The sequence below is a fragment of the Kogia breviceps genome, chromosome 1 (genome assembly GCF_026419965.1).
Source record: "Kogia breviceps isolate mKogBre1 chromosome 1, mKogBre1 haplotype 1, whole genome shotgun sequence".
NCBI lineage: Eukaryota > Metazoa > Chordata > Mammalia > Artiodactyla > Physeteridae > Kogia > Kogia breviceps.
The window spans coordinates 103602323-103618453 of record NC_081310.1 but is presented as its reverse complement, the minus strand read 5'-3'; the positions used below and the strand labels follow the sequence as shown (position 1 = coordinate 103618453).

At 36.5% G+C, this 16131-nt stretch overlaps 1 protein-coding gene across 1 annotated transcript in view; it reads left to right on the top strand.

The window, feature by feature from the left end:
• Window positions 1-16131, top strand: part of DPYD (dihydropyrimidine dehydrogenase) — an 817352-nt gene that overhangs the window by 676918 nt on the left and 124303 nt on the right. The window contains exon 19 of the mRNA XM_059043609.2: window positions 537-679. Coding sequence (XP_058899592.1) covers window positions 537-679 — 143 coding nt within the window. The remainder of the gene's footprint in view (window positions 1-536; window positions 680-16131) is intronic.

The window sequence follows — 16131 nt, the reverse complement described above, 5'->3', positions numbered from 1 at the left end:
ACAATCTTTTTTTTTTTTTTTGCCTTACGCGGGCCTCTCACTGTTGTGGCCTCTCCCGTTGTGGAACACAGGCTCCAGATGCACAGGCTCAGCGGCCATGGCTCACAGGCCCAGCCACTCCACGGCATCTGGGATCTTCCCGGACCGGGGCATGAACCCGTGTCCCCTGCATCGGCAGGCGGACTCTCAACCACTGCGCCGCCTGGGAAACCCCCATACAATCTTTTACACATTACTGTGTATCAAATTGTGATATGTATGTATTTTATGTGAGAGTTCTAGAGTTGCTATACCTACTTGCATAACATGCCTGCATGCAATAATAGCATCAAAGTCCTTAAAATAAGTACACATCCATTTACAAATTAACATACTTTGAAACATAGCAATGCTTGTATATTACATACATATATATCTTAAGTAGAGATAAAATTAAATTTTGTCTAATACAACACTGCCATCACATGATAGTGATTATTAGGCAATATGCTCAAGTGGTCAATATACTAACCATTGATCATCCTCATTTTCTGTAGGCACAGCCGTCAGACCTATTGCTTTGAGAGCTGTGTCCACTATTGCTCACGCTTTGCCTGGATTTCCCATTTTGGCCACTGGTGGAATTGACTCAGCTGAAAGTGGTCTTCAGTTTCTTCACAGTGGTGCTTCAGTCCTCCAGGTAGTACTTGTGTTTGTCTGTCCCTTCACAAAACTCCGTCTAACAAATAAAGTGAAAATTATGTGACAACAAGTATGTTCTTGTAGGGTCTCTTGAGAAAGAGGCTTTGAGGAATCAAAAGCATGGCACTCATTAAGTTTCTATTACGAGTTGAGAACAAACCTGAGGTTCATTTCCTGTCCTTGTGAGGGCTTACAAACCCTCTATTTTTTTTTACCATATTTGTTCACCTGTATGTTTCTAAAATAAATGAGATCACGTTCCAAAATGCATACTGTACTACTGGATAAAAACCAAATATATGAGGAACTCTGGGTAAAAGTAAAATCTTGATTGAAAAATAAGAGAAGTCAAGGGCAAGGCCAATACACAAAATTTATGCCGTATGGTACTGGAGGCATTAACAAATTTGACTCTGAACTTCCTGGTAGCCAAAGCAAAGAAATCACGGCTTTAGAAATATAGAAATAAATTGGTTGTTTACCTTCCTGTGGTACAAAGCTGAGGGAAAATAATCCATTGTCTTCATAAAGTGATACTTTGAGATGTAGTACATTCATACTCTTATTAGCCCTCTACAAATAATTTAGAAATTACTTAATTTTTTATTATTTATACACTTGCTTTTTATATTATAATGTTGTTCAGCATAGATGCAGTACAGTGCCTCAGTAGTTTATAGCATAAGCATTTCTCTCAGGGACCAGATATGCAGGTTTGGATGGTCTGACATGACCCAGGTTAAATTTTTCACATGAGGACTAGACTGTGACCTCTGAGGTAAATCCCACTTTAATATGGCTGCTTACTACCTAACGTTGATGGTAAGTGGGGAGCAGAGTGTTTAGCATCACTTATATTCTCTGGCAAGAAAGTGGAGTGAAGTATCTTGTGTTGCCAATTTCACAATCAGAATTAACATCCTGTTATGAAATATAAATTGGAAATAACATATATCAAAATGATAATGGAGGAGGACTTCTGCTTCCAGAAAGATGGAGTAGGTGTACTTTTCCCTATGCTTCTGAGTAAGTACAATTAAAAACCTTTATATATCTAGAACGAACATAAAGAGACTCTGAAAGGAGGGGAGAAGGCAGTCTGGCTAGGAATCTCAGGACCCAAGGCACAACACAGTGGAGAATTTCCTGGGTTTTCTTTTTGCCTCATATATCCCAGACTTGGAGCCAAAGAAGCCAGCAACCCAGAAACAACAGTGCAGGCAAAAAACCCCTACTCTTTCTAGCCAGAGAACCAGGAAAGGGCAGCCTAGCAAGACAGAAAACTTTTAGACCATAACTGCTCTTCTCTAGCCAAACACCACAGCTAAAAACTGCAGCACCACACTTGTCCACACAAGCAAAGGACAAGCATGGCTCTTATACTTCCAGCCTCAGGAGGCTGTAACAAGGTACCCAGCATCGCTCCTGGGCAATAATGAGCTCCCATATGTGGGAGGCATGGACTTCCACCCCACTGACAATAATGAGATGTCCCTTCTCCTCCCCCACCCCGGGGTCTTGTCAGAGGAAGTCTAATGGAGAGTCAGGATTTTTATCACCACCCAGCGGTAACAAGGCCACTCTGTCCCCCCCATCACAGCCCGCTGGTGTCAGATGAGGCCTAGAGGGGAGCCAGAACTCCTATCTTCTCTTGGCAGTAACAAGGAGTTATGTCCCTCAGGTGTCAAACGAGGACAAGTAGGGCATCTGGACAGTAATGAGGCAACATCCTTGCCCTCCTCTGCCAGAATGGTATCCAAAAAAGCCAGCTAAAACAAAAGGTTTAAATAAGATGAAGAGTCCCTTAGCATAATACCCAAAATGTCAATGTTTCAATTGAAAATCACTCATCATACCAAGACCCAGGAAGACCTCAAGCTGAATGGTAAAAGACAATTAATAGATGCCAATACTAAGATAGCAATAACAGATATTTAGAATGATCTGATGAAGATTTTTAAAGCAGACATCATAAAGTTGCTCTAAGAAGCAATTACAAACAGGCTTGAAGCAAATGGAAAATATGGAAAGTCTCAAAAAAGACATAGATATAAAGAACCAAATGGAAATTTCAGTACTGAAAAATATAATAAGAAATACAAAACTCAGTTGATGGGCTCAACAAAAGAATGGGGAGGACAAAGAAATACTCAGTGAACTGGAAGATAGAGCAGTAGAAATTAACCAATCTGAAAAACAGGGAGAAAAAAGACTGAAAGGAAAAAAATGAACAGAGTCTCAGGAAACTGTGGGAGTGTAACAAAAGTTGTAATATTCATGTTATCAGAGTACCAGAGGAGAGGTCAAAGAAGGAGGGGATGAAAAAGAAATAATGTCTGAAAACTTCCCAAGTTTTGTAAGAGACATAAACCTACAAGATTCAAGAAGCTGAATGCATCTCAAACATGAGAGATCCAAAGAAACTCATACCAAAACACATCATCATCAAACTTCTGAAAACTGAAGACAAAAGGCCCCTGAAGGCAAGAAAAAAATGACATCTTACCTATAAGGAGCAAACAATTATAATGACAATAGATTTCTCATCATCAGAAACCATCAAGTCCAGAAAGTGAGACAAAATTTTTCAACTGTTGAAAGAAAAGAACTATCAACCCATAATCCTATTTCCTTCAGGAAGGAAAGATAAAACAAGACATTCTTAACTCAAGAAATACTAAGAATTTATTTCCAGGAAGCATAACTAAAAGAATGACTGAAGGAATTTCCTTAAGAAGGGAAATGATAAAAGAAGGGACTTGTGGGCATCAGAAATGAAGGGAGAATACAGAGCAGTATTTCAAGAAGAATCTGGAAGATAATGGATGTCTACGCTTGAATATCACCTGAATTTATTTTCATGAACATGAAGGAATACATGAACTCAAGGATAAAAACGCATTATGAGTGGGTTCCAGAAAGGACTCCAGCTCATTTCCAGACATGTGAGCTTGGGCGAGTTACACATTAGGGGTGGAAATTGTTGACTGACTACCATGTGCTGATTCTAGCTACTGCTAGATGCAGTATTTCCATGCCTACCTGAGAGTGAAATCATTTTATACTTCTTTGACATCATCTGAGGCTTGGAGGATGAAAGTAGTGTAGCCAAAGTCACATGACTAGTGCTAAAGCCAGAACTAAAACCTTGAGTTTCTCGACTGCAAAGCCAATGCTCTTCCAACTGGTCATACCACCTGTCCCCCTCCCAGAACCTCTAAGGTGGAGTAGCAGTAATAGGCAGATCTTCCCCATCTACTCAAAGCTTACATGTTCAGGCTATAAGTTAATTCTTAGAGTAAGGATTCAAAGAAGAGAAGAAATGTGGAAACATAGAAAAATAAATAACATGATATGTTCCAAACACAGAAGTGCACTCAGCTTTATGGACCCTGATATATAAATATATAGAGTACTTTGTGTCTTCATAAAAACGTGTGGTGAAATAATCACTCAAATTGCAGTTTCTGCTTAGGCTCATCTTCGATCAAGAAGCAGAGACTCACTCAAACTACTTGAAGAAAATGAAGCCTATTGTATTCTACATGTGAATGGAGACAGGAACTGCAAGAACCAATGGGGCAGTTCTGGGCAGAGAACTTTTCCATCTCTTTTGTGCGCCATGTGATTTCTCCCTCAAAGGAATCTATAGCTCTGTTCAATCCTTTGTCTCCAGGACTTACTCCTTGTTCCTCCCTCTTCTGAACTTCTGCCTAGCACATGCTCATCATGGACCCATTGCACATGGTGGTCTTTCAGCTCCACCTTCTACATGAAATACCTCACCAGCTTAGTATCTGTTGGCTCAGATTTTCAAAAGAGGAAATCTGTTTGGCTCAATGTATCTTTTAATGCCAGGCCTCATCATAGAACACTGGTCACCTGATGTATTGACCAGGGTATAGGAAAAACACATTAAATATTTGATAAGTGTGATAGAACATTCTTTTCTTGTTAATCAGTATGCACCACAGAGAAGCATTCATTCATTTATTCATTCAGTAAATATTTTTTGAGAATCTACATGCCTAGCACTATTCTAGGAATTTGGAATACATACTTCTGTGAGTAGAACAGACAAAAGTACATCACCTCATGGGGCTTACATTCTAGTGAGGACAAAGATATAATAAATATGAAACATAAGTATATTATCTGGTATGTAAGATGATATGTGCTATGAAAAAGAAAAAAAAAGAGGTCTCATTGAAAAGGTAATATTTGTATAAAAAACTGAAGGCGAGGAATCAGGGAAATATTTATTGAATTAAAATACTTAGGTTATAGCATCACTTGCTTAAATTTTTGCTAATTGAGAGTTTAACTGAAATATAAAAATCACAAAATATTTTAGACCACCTTGCAGTTTAAAAATGGAAAATGCCTTTTAGGTTTCAGGCTGCATTTTAATGGGCAATTTTTTGCCTTTTGAAGTCTTCTTACAGTTTTTAAAAATGTACCATTTCTCATTGGCACTATTTACTTCTATTACCTTATTCTACAATTTGCTTTGATGAGGATTTTAACATTTCAGTGGTAAAGCATCCAATAACCCTACCTTAAAAATGTTTCAGTTAATGTCTTATATAAAAACTAAGGCGTTAGCTAGAGAATAATTTGAGTATTCAGATGATTTCCCTGGAACAACTTTGGAGTAAAAATGACTATTACAACAGAACCAGATGCAACACTTTGGCCAAGAAATAAGGTTCAAAACTAATTATGGGTGTGTATTCTTGGGTAGCTCCTCTTATTTGTCAGTCAACCCAACTAACTTCTAATTTATTTAAATGAACCCCAGTGTCTTTGAAATCTCATTTTTCATCTTTTTTGATAGGCTCTCATTAGTTAGAATATGCAAGTTAGATCTATACAAATTCTAAGTGAAAATTATTATTAAATTTAAGATACTGAACACTGAAATTTATAAATACCTCTGTTAAATTACATTCTCAAACTCTTTAAAAAACTCTTGAGTTCTTAAATCTTTTGAAAGGCTACTCTGAAAAAAGGAAGTTTGCTTCTGGCTGCCAATTAGTTATTCAGGAAAGGCATAGTAAATAAACAACTTGAATAATTTCCCTTTAAAACAGTTTGAAAAGATTAATAAATTAACACTGGCTTTTTTTTTAAACTTGTAGTTTAAGTTTGTCCCAGATCTAGCCTTCAGAATGAATTCTGTATCCCCTTCATCTGATTTAAGTACTAGTCTACAATTTCTATTAACAAAAACTATTTAGGGATTTCTATTGCAACCAAAACCCAGATGGAGTCAGTTGCTTTCAGTAATAGGTTTCATCACAAAATGTTCACTCTCCTCTATTGTATATAGATAGAGGATATAAGTACTATACTACCTTTTTTTTCACTGAATTACTTTGGGTTTCTATAATTTAATTTAATGATATTGCCACTACAATTCAATCTTTTAAGGACTTTGATTCAGGACATCAGAAATTATAGGAAGTTCATTCATGTACAATTATGACCTGTGCCTTCATTGAGATTGTATGGGTGGGTTTTTTTATTCCATTTCTTTTGTATGGGTTTGTCACTGAAGTTAATAGAAAATCCTGAAATACAGCAGAAAGAGGGAGTATAGTGGGCATTTGCTGTGAGTCATGGTCATGTGACAGACACTCACTAGAGTTATATAACCAAATCAATTTTTGACAATAATTAGCTGCTCTGATGGAGCTAGTTCAAGCTAAATGGAATTTTTTAATGTGATCAAGAGATGTATTATTTTATTGAAACTAGAGAAAAAGAGGTAATTGAAGCAGCACGATGACACTATTTCCACATGAGTACAGATGCGTTATGGACATTCTTTCTTGGTCATAATGCACAGGAAGAGTGAAGTACTTCAACTATATAGATGGGGGTCTTTAAATGGTAAAAATTTTGCGTACTATATTTTAAATTCTTATTGGGTAAGCGGAAAATATATTTATTCAATTATTTCTTACTTTTCATTTAATCATCATTCACTTTAAAGTCAGGCTATGATACATGAAAGAAGAATAGTTGATACCATTCAAAGTTATTTTAAATGGCATCAGAATTATTTCACATAGCTAGTTAAAATAGACACATTTTTCTTTCCACTATGCTGTTTCTTGTTTCCTAGCTTTAATGAGTGTTTCATGTACAGTGTTAAGAACAATATGCAAGTAGTTATTTTAAAAAATAGAAACCCTATATTCGTAGAATAATATATAGGAAAAAAATAGTATCCATTCAGCGAAATTCAAATTACTGTGTCAGTTATTACATTATTTTAAATTACTTTAATGGATGGTGTCTTTAATGGAAGAGGTTTTAATTTTTGAAAAGTATCTTGATTGCAGTGCAACAATGTTTATAAGCAAACAGAGGAAATTAAATGGAAACCTGCTAGGCTTTCGAATGATTACACACTCGCCACTTGATAGAAAGATTAATATCTAGATTCAAAAGAAATAATTGAAATTAAATCTAATCTTTTTGAATGACAGTTTTACTATAAGAAAAAGTAACTCTACCACACAGTGACTATTTTATGTGAGAAAATAACCATGAGTTAGCTAAGATGTTTGCAATTAGCCATATGAAATTTCTGATCTTGTATAAACTTCCTTGGCTAAATTTTTTCCCGACTCTGGCCAGATCCTTTATATTGTCTGTTCCTTTTTGCATTGTATGCAGAGCTATGGTTAATTACTAGTTTCACTTCTTCATCAAAGAATCTTCATATGTCTGACCCAAGTTTTCAACTACTATTTACCTTTTAATTCTTCAGTTAAAAAAAATAATCCCAGTTGTTTAGATATTCTTATTTCACATATTATTTTCCCAAAATTGTGTTTTCTATGTTGGTTTTCCCTGAATCTTTCCAATTTATCATTTGAAATGAATTGTGATTTAACATAAATAATTTTTTAATAATCATTCCATAACTTATCCACCCAAATGACTATTAGAAATAGTCACTTGGGAGCTAATGTGTTTTCAATACCATCAGTAACTACTCTTCATACTTTGAGAATAGATCTCATTTCCTGTAAACAAAGCTAAAGAGAGCCAAGCCAAGTGAACAACGTTGGTTGTTGAACTGAGTTAAGTATACAAAGTCGTGAGTCTCCTTTTCTGTCAGTCCATAAACTGACTTTAATAAACTGTTCAAAAAAATGTGTAACAAAATTATTCTGAGCAGTGTCAACATCCACCAACATTATTTTGAAAATCCCAAACTAATTTAGATGTGTATAATTGTGTATTTGTTTAAAAATCCACCTCAGTATTTTAGAGACTCATTTTGGTACTAAGTTAGGGTTCAGAGTTCACACTGAATAGAGAGTTATTAGAAAACACTAGGCCATAGCAAATATATTGTAAAGAATATTAATGATGGGGCTTCCCTGGTGGCGCAGTGGTTGAGAATCTGCCTGCCAATGCAGGGGACACGGGTTCGAGCCCTGGTCTGGGAAGATCCCACATGCCGCGGAGCAACTAAGCCCGTGCGCCACAACTACTGAGCCTGCGCATCTGGAGCCTGTGCTCCGCAACAAGAGAGGCCGCGATAGTGAGAGGCCCGCGCACCACGATGAAGAGTGGCTCCCGCTCGCCGCAACTAGAGAAAACCCGCACACAGCACTGAAGACCCAACACAGCCCAAATTAATAAATAAATAAATTTTTTTTAAAAAAGAATATTAATGATGAATTACCATCTGTTTTTCAAAAAGTCCTCTCTAGTTATTAATTCATTTGGCTCTTACAAAGCTAAGGGCATATCAATAAGCCTTTTTAACCCTATTTTGTAGATTTGCAAATTTGTAATTACCTTAACTTTGTTTCATCAGTTGGCTAACCGGTGTGATTAGAAACCATGTTTCCTGATTTCTACCCCATGATTTGTCTCTGCATCTCCTACCATCCATGTTATTGTGCTCAAGAAATGTTCTAGAAAATGAAAAAGAAATTCATCATCATTCACAAACATGTGAATGCATGCTCTGTCCTTGACGTATTAACTGATGATTCATTCTCAACTCTTGAACTACACCTGTGTATCAGTTGTTTACCCCAGTCTTATAATTTTCCAGGTGAGCTACTTACTCCTTATTAAATAATTTATCCCTGAATTCTTCAGTTTCCAAAATTACTTTAAATTCTAATAAATTTTCTCATGTGCTGAGTAAAGGAAATCGTGAGATTTCTAGAAAGCTGGCTAACTTAGGGCTCCTGAGTTCTGTTTGGGGGAAACATAGAAATCCAGTTGATCAAATTTTTAAGTAACGTGAAATAGGGAGGCACAGTAAGTTCCAATGTAGCTTCAGGAAAAGCAAGAGACACATATGTGACTCATACCATATAAGAAGATAAAGCTGGTTGTTGATAAATATAAAGTCCCATCCTTGGGTGCAAAAACTTAATTATACATCTAAAATAGAGGTAACTATGGCAAAGAGAAGATTTTGTGGAAAAGCTGTGGAGGGATTCAATTCACAATAAGGTCAACAAAAATAGCATATTGATGTAGCTTCCCAGTAAATGTTGATGTGGTCTTAGTTGTATTTGAGATATGATATTTAGTAAAAGGGAAATGCTGTCCTCAGTGAACTTGCATCAGATGACATCTTCATTTATTACGTGGTGGGTGACCACTATGTGCCAGGCATAGTTCTAGCCCCAAGGGTACTAGGATGTTTTCAGACAACTGAGAATGCTTTCAGGAACCTTGCATGCTAGAAGCCCCCCCAGAGGAGTGATACGATAATCCAGCACAGATTCGGATGAGTAAAAAAAAAAAGTCAGCCATGCAGAGGTCTGGGAGAAAAGTGTCCTCCTGGCAGAAGGAAGAACAAGATCATAAATACAAAGGCCTGGCGCACAAGGGTGAGAGCAGTCTTGTCTTGTTTCAGGACAGAAAGACACAGCAGAGATGAGGATGATAGGAGATGAAGGGGCAGTCACAGGCAGAGGTGGATCCTGTGGGGTTCTGTACGCCACGATAAAAATTTTAGATGTTATTCTCTGTTTAATGGGAAGCTATTAAAGAGTGACAAGGTCTTTACATTTTCACAGTCTGACACCATACCCCTTCTCTCTCTCCACAAATCCAGGAGCAAATAAATGCTCAGTGGGCCCTTTCTACTTTGAACTTCCAGAGCACATGGTTCACTTTTAATTTATGGTTTTTATCCTTTGTGATTCAACTCTCCTCTCTTCTAGGGCTGCAGCCAGCCTCCCTCATCCTTGCCTTGCACATATTTTTTTTTTTTTTTACTCTTTCCAAGGATGATGTTCCCCAAAATGTGTTTTTATCAACACAAATCCATCACTTCTAGAAAAAAACATATCTCCCAGTACATGTTCTGTTAATGGTAGAACATCATCATCAACTTTCTATACAACAAAAATGTTATTAAATATGAATCCCCAAATCAGACTAACACAAATCCCTTTCTGGAATCATTCAGTTCTATCACATGCTTAATATATTTGAATTTTTTCCCCAAGAGTTCAGATCAGAATAGATTGTTTGTGCCATTCTAAGTATTTCTTTTACAAGAAAAAAATGAAAGTACAGACCACAAAGTTTCTAAATATTTCTCTTACAAGAAAAAATGAAAATACAGACCACAAAAAGAGATTTCACAGCTGGTTTCTCATAAGTGCCTACCTCCCTAAGAGTTTCCAGGCCTGACATTCAATTTTGTACTCTACTATTTTGCTTTGTATGTGCTATCCCAATTCTTTATCACTTTTCTTCTCTTTTCTTTCTTTTTTTTTTTTTGACCTCGGTAACCTGGATTTATTTACATTAGAACATTCCAAAAGACATTTTACTCTGTGAATTAAAATAAATCCTACAATTTTGCAATTTGTGTATTTAACAAATTATTTTTACTTGGAGCATACTACAGAGTTAATTTTCTCTTTTGTGAGAGAAGAAATAAGTATGAAGAAGAAAATGCCTTTGTGTACTACAAATAATTGTCATACAAATATGAATTTTCACCTGTCCTGTTTATTAAAAATATTGTTTTGGTATAACTTACAGTATTTAAAATATGAACACCCAGCTCATTTCTTACGGAGTATCCTTGAAAAAGTCTTATTTCTAACCATCTTCAAAGATTAGAAATGTGAAGATTTGCTTATTCACTTTCTGATCTTAATACAGGATGTGTCTAAGGTAGAGGAAGAGGGAGGACGACTCTGTTAGGCAGTAGCTGCACTACCGGACACCTAGGGCTCTGCACCAAAGATATAACTGAGCTCTGAGAGCTGCCTTAAGAAGGTTGGTGGGATCTCTTCTTAGTGCGGTAAAATTGAAGCTGAACAGTTCTGCCTTATACCTCTATATCATTGTCTAATATGTGGTGTTTTGTTTTGTTTATCTTGCCAACCAGTGTCTCAAGTTCCTTGCTCTTAATGCACTCAGTTAAGAAAGCCTGTTGTTGGTCCCTAGCATTTTTCAAAAACCTTCGTTTGTTCTAGTCTTGAAGATTCTTGACAGTATTTTTGTGCCTCTGTTATGTATCCAGATCTGGTTGTATTGCCATGTATATTATGGTAGTTAAGAGAAGATTTGAAGTTCTACAATTCTTTGCTCAACTCCTGGACTCACCACTTTATAACTAAATAAATTTAAGCTAATTATTTAACCTCTTGTCAACCTTGGTTTATCCATCTGTATAATAGAAGTTATAGTATCTACCTTATTGGGTTGTTGTGAGAAATATTTAATATGTTAAAGGAAGTATCACAATTCAGAGTCCCAGTACGTCTAGTGCCTCCCTCCTGCTCCAGCCTCTCTGATCCTGCCAACCTCTTGCCATCCAGTGATGCCTGGTACATCAGGGAGGCTGCGGCACCCTGGTCCAGCTCTCAGATTGGTTGGAAAGTGCATATCAACTCTGATTATGTTGGTCTCTCATTATTAACTCCTAGAAGAAAGAGTACCAAGATCATGTAATTTTAGTCATATAATTGACATTTATTAGACATTTTCTTGCTACAGATGATAATGATTTACTGAGGATTAAAGAATAAGCAGATAATTTGGATGCATATTTATTTTCATAGTATTGATTAGGACTCATGCAAATAATGATTATGAAAGAAATTACAGTAAAATATCAAAGTTCTTATAGACCTAAAACATTCTTAAAAGACTTTTATTAGAAATCACAACTATGTCTCTCCCATTTCGAAGTTTTTAAAAATCAGTGATAAGTTTAAGGTGTATGAAAGGTACAGGAAATTTCTGTCAGGAAATTTCAGTCTCCAGTTCAAGTGACTTCTAATTCACAATTCAGAAACCAGGCTTACGCCAGATGACCTTTGTATAAACTGGGAGCATGATCAAATTCAGCATTGAAATACAAGCTTATGATCAGTTCCACTCGGTAGAAGAATTTTTATCAATTGAGTTTGCCACAAACAAGAGGAAATCTGGATTTTGTCAGAAGGATTCTGTGCAAATGTGTATAAATATTTACTGGATTTTTGCACCTTCCTCTCACATTTACACTCCTTAAAAAAATGTATCTGATAGAAACGGTTTACTTATATGTTAAAAGTTTGCTCAAGGAAGGGAAATCACATCATCAATGCTCCCAAGAAAAATGCTTTTAGGGGAAAATTTTGAATCTTTTATTGCAGACTATTCAACAAATTGTAATTTCAGATAGAGGACCAAATGGATTTCTGTTTTATCTAAGTTTTAAAAAAAATCATTCAAAAGCTTGGCTCTCTAGAAATATGTATCTGTGCATCATGTACGTGTTTTATGGCATCAAAATTACAGTTCAGTAGATTTCCAAAAGCCTTTTGAGACAGAGACATGAATTTTTACAGATTCTAATTACAAGTTAGAAGTCATCTCGCTGTGGGAAGTTAAAAATGGAGACAATTAGAGAAAATTCCAGTTGAAAGAAAAATGCATTATGGAAAAAACAATAAAAGCACAAAAAATAAGAAAGTAGAATCACTTCTCAGTAGTTCTTCTATGATTCAATTGTAGATCAATAGTGTGTAATTAATGCATTACCAGGAGAGCATTAATTTGCAATTATGGCAGATGATCTCCTCTGTGTTCTGTCCATTGACCCAGATGACCTTTTGCTGAAAGAGATTCTGTGGTCATTATTTTAAATAGAGCAAGAGAAAGGCAAAACGAAAGTATAGGTCACTCTCAGCTCTAAGTATCTCACACAACACAAAGTAGGAACTTTTGTAGTACAGCCCCAATAGTCACATAAGTATAAGGAGCCTGAACATGGGCATGTCTGTTTGTGTGCAGGATGAATGTAATATACACTGTATGATGGTGGGTAAAAATGATGCAAGGTGAAACTACAAATGCCCTGAATTAAGCATAAAATAAAAGTCTGTTTTATTACAGGTCTCTGTAATAAACCTCTACGCAGGAAGATATGAGAAACTTTGGTGCATCCAAGTGTGTGTTTTACGATGCTTCCTTTTGAACGTGTGAGCTAAGTAGCCTGGGAGGTAGAGAGTCTGATTTCCCAAGCACACATTCTTGAAAGCGAGTGGACCTCAGCTCTTGAGCGACCACATTCTAATCATAAAAGTGTGGCAAGGACCCAAGTGGCCTTGTCCAGAGTCGGCTACACAGGCAATGATATCAGCCTCAGAATTGCTAGCTAAGCACAGGGGACCTCAGAAGACTGCACCTTACTGATGTATGTTTCAACACAAATGAAAATGCATCAAACTGCTTAGAGTGAAATCCTAGCTCTGCTGTTCGTTAGCTATATGACCTTGGCTTTAATAGGTGTGTGAACTTTTTATACTTCAGTTTTGTTATCTGTAAAGTGGGGATAATAGTAATATCTACTTAGTAGGATAGATGTGAGGGTTAAACGTTATCACATGTAAAGCACTTCAAATAGTACCTGCAAAAAAGTACCCCACAGATGTTAGATAGGAATGATCATCATCATCCCCCACTAGCATTTTTATACATCTGCAAAGAATTTTAAAACAAAACCTACAGCCCTCTATTCTAGCTTTTGACTAGCATATAGCTAGTCTTAGCTCAGGTTGATTGAAAATGGCCTGAAGGAAAGGTCAAGTGCTAGTGTTTTGTTGGAAGGTAAAATCTAGGATGGTTAGAGTAAAAGAAACTAGAAATGAGACAGAGGAAGATGCGATTTGAATACGGATTAATGCGTTACTGAGTTGGCCACTGCTTCACAAGATGCAAAGAGAAGCTACAGTCAGTTGGCCACGTGGACTGCCTCCAGACAGACTAGATAAACAGTACCTTGGGGGAATTCCCTGGCGGTCCAGTTGTTAGAGCTTTCACTGCAGTGGCCTGGGTTCAATCCCTAGTCCGGGAAATAAGATCCCGCAAGCAGCATGGCGTGGCAAAAAACAAACAAACAAACACAACTGTGCCTTGGGAAAATCCATCACAGGGAAAATGAAGAAAAAATTGATCTGCCATTCCCTTCGGCCTTCTCTCTCCCATTGGTTAAAGTTCATCCTTCTGGAGAGTTAACTCTCCCTCCTGGGTTTTATCACCCTGTGAAAGTGGGCTCCTACAAACTGTAGTGTGGCCCATTGTGGCACTTCATCCAGGATTCTAATCTCTTCTACACATCTGGTTATCAAGCCTCTATATTCACAGTGACAGATATCTTATTACCTTACAAGTTATCCAGTTAAAATTATAAGCAAATTCTGCCTCATATTGTGGAAACTCTACTTCCATGTATCTTTCATCCATTGGCCTTACTACTTCTTTTTAAACAGAATATATTCATCTTATTTTGTAGAAGCATAGAATTTCAGAAATGGAGAAAAACCCTGTCAGTACAGAAACAGTTAAATGTTATATTCATACTGTTCATTTCTTTGGTTATAACCATAAGTGGTAATGTAGGTAAGTGAAAATAGTGTGCAATTTTATATTAATATTTTTACCACACTATAACCTAGATCACTTCACTCCCAGAATGAGACACAGAAAGCTAAGAAGTTGGGTGCTCTCAGGTAGGAATAGCTTGCTGTGAGAGAATTAAATAGGTACCCAAAGAATTTCTGGAACCTGGAGAAATTAGGACAGCAATGACCTAAGCATGCAGAAGTGATTCCTGCTTATACCTGGAAACCCAGGGGAAGTGCTCTGAAATGCTTTCAGTGATATTTTAAAACTGAGTAGCATGTGTGCAAAACATATTCTAAAGTTATTAATCAGAAGTATACCTGATAAGAAGATGGGACTTGTTTTTCTCTGGAAAAGTGTCTAAAATGAGCATTGTAGTGATTTGAGAAGGGAGAATATCATTTTTTGGCTGTTTCTCCATTCATTCCTTGGTTGAAGCATGCAATGATTCATTAATCATCCAAACAGTCAAGCAAGGGAAAAAAGGAATCAAAGAAACAAATATACAGGTAAAGAAAAGGGAGGAAGAAGGTCCTTATGGTCAAGTAATTGAGAACTGAATGCAACTTTATATAGGAAAACAACTTGTCTATACTAGTTTTTCAATATTTTCATGGATAGATATATTTTATGAATAAATGAAACCACTGCTTAAATCAGTCTAAGTCCCAATTTTAACCGAAGTTGTCTGATAGGTCATTCTGGTCATTTGGAGTCTTACCCACTCTGATTATATGTAAGATCTTTAGTTCGATTTTTATAAAACTTGACATTCTAGTGCCTGGATATTGTGATAACTATCTTAGCCCAACGTCATATAAGAAACTCTTAATGAAGAGAACATAAATAGCTTCCCACAGCCTCACTATGATCCACAAACAGGCTATGCGTACATTATAACTTTGCAAATCATGATAACAAAGCTATTATAATGGCTAATGCTTACACAGAACTTACTATGTGTCAGATACTTTTGTAAGCTATTAGTTATATTAATTCATTTTCCCCTCCAATGATCCTCTGAGATAGATATTAGCATTGTCCCCATTCTATAGATAGGAATGTTAAATAACAATATGGTAAATGGCAAAGCTGTCATCTAAGCTCATATAATTTGGCTTAGCATCTCTGATTTTAACCCCTATGCTATATTGACATTTTTGCCCACTAGAGTGACTATTTTCAAAAGACAGAGAGTAATAAGTGCTGGTGAGGATGTGGAGAAACTGGAAACTTCATGTATTGCTTGTGGGAATGTAAAATGGTGCAACTACTTTTGAAAACAGTTTGACAGCTGTTAGAAAGTTAAACATAAATTTACCATACAGTCCAGAAATTTCACTCCTAGGTACCTATCCAAGATAAATAAAAACATATATCAGCACAAAGACTTGTACACAGATGGTTATGGCAGCACTGTTCCTAATATCCCCAAAATGGAGACTATCCAGATTCACATCAGTTGATGAATGGATAAACAAAATGTGGTACGTCCAACGGCATAATATTCAGCAATGAAATTAACTGATGCCATAACACCATAGG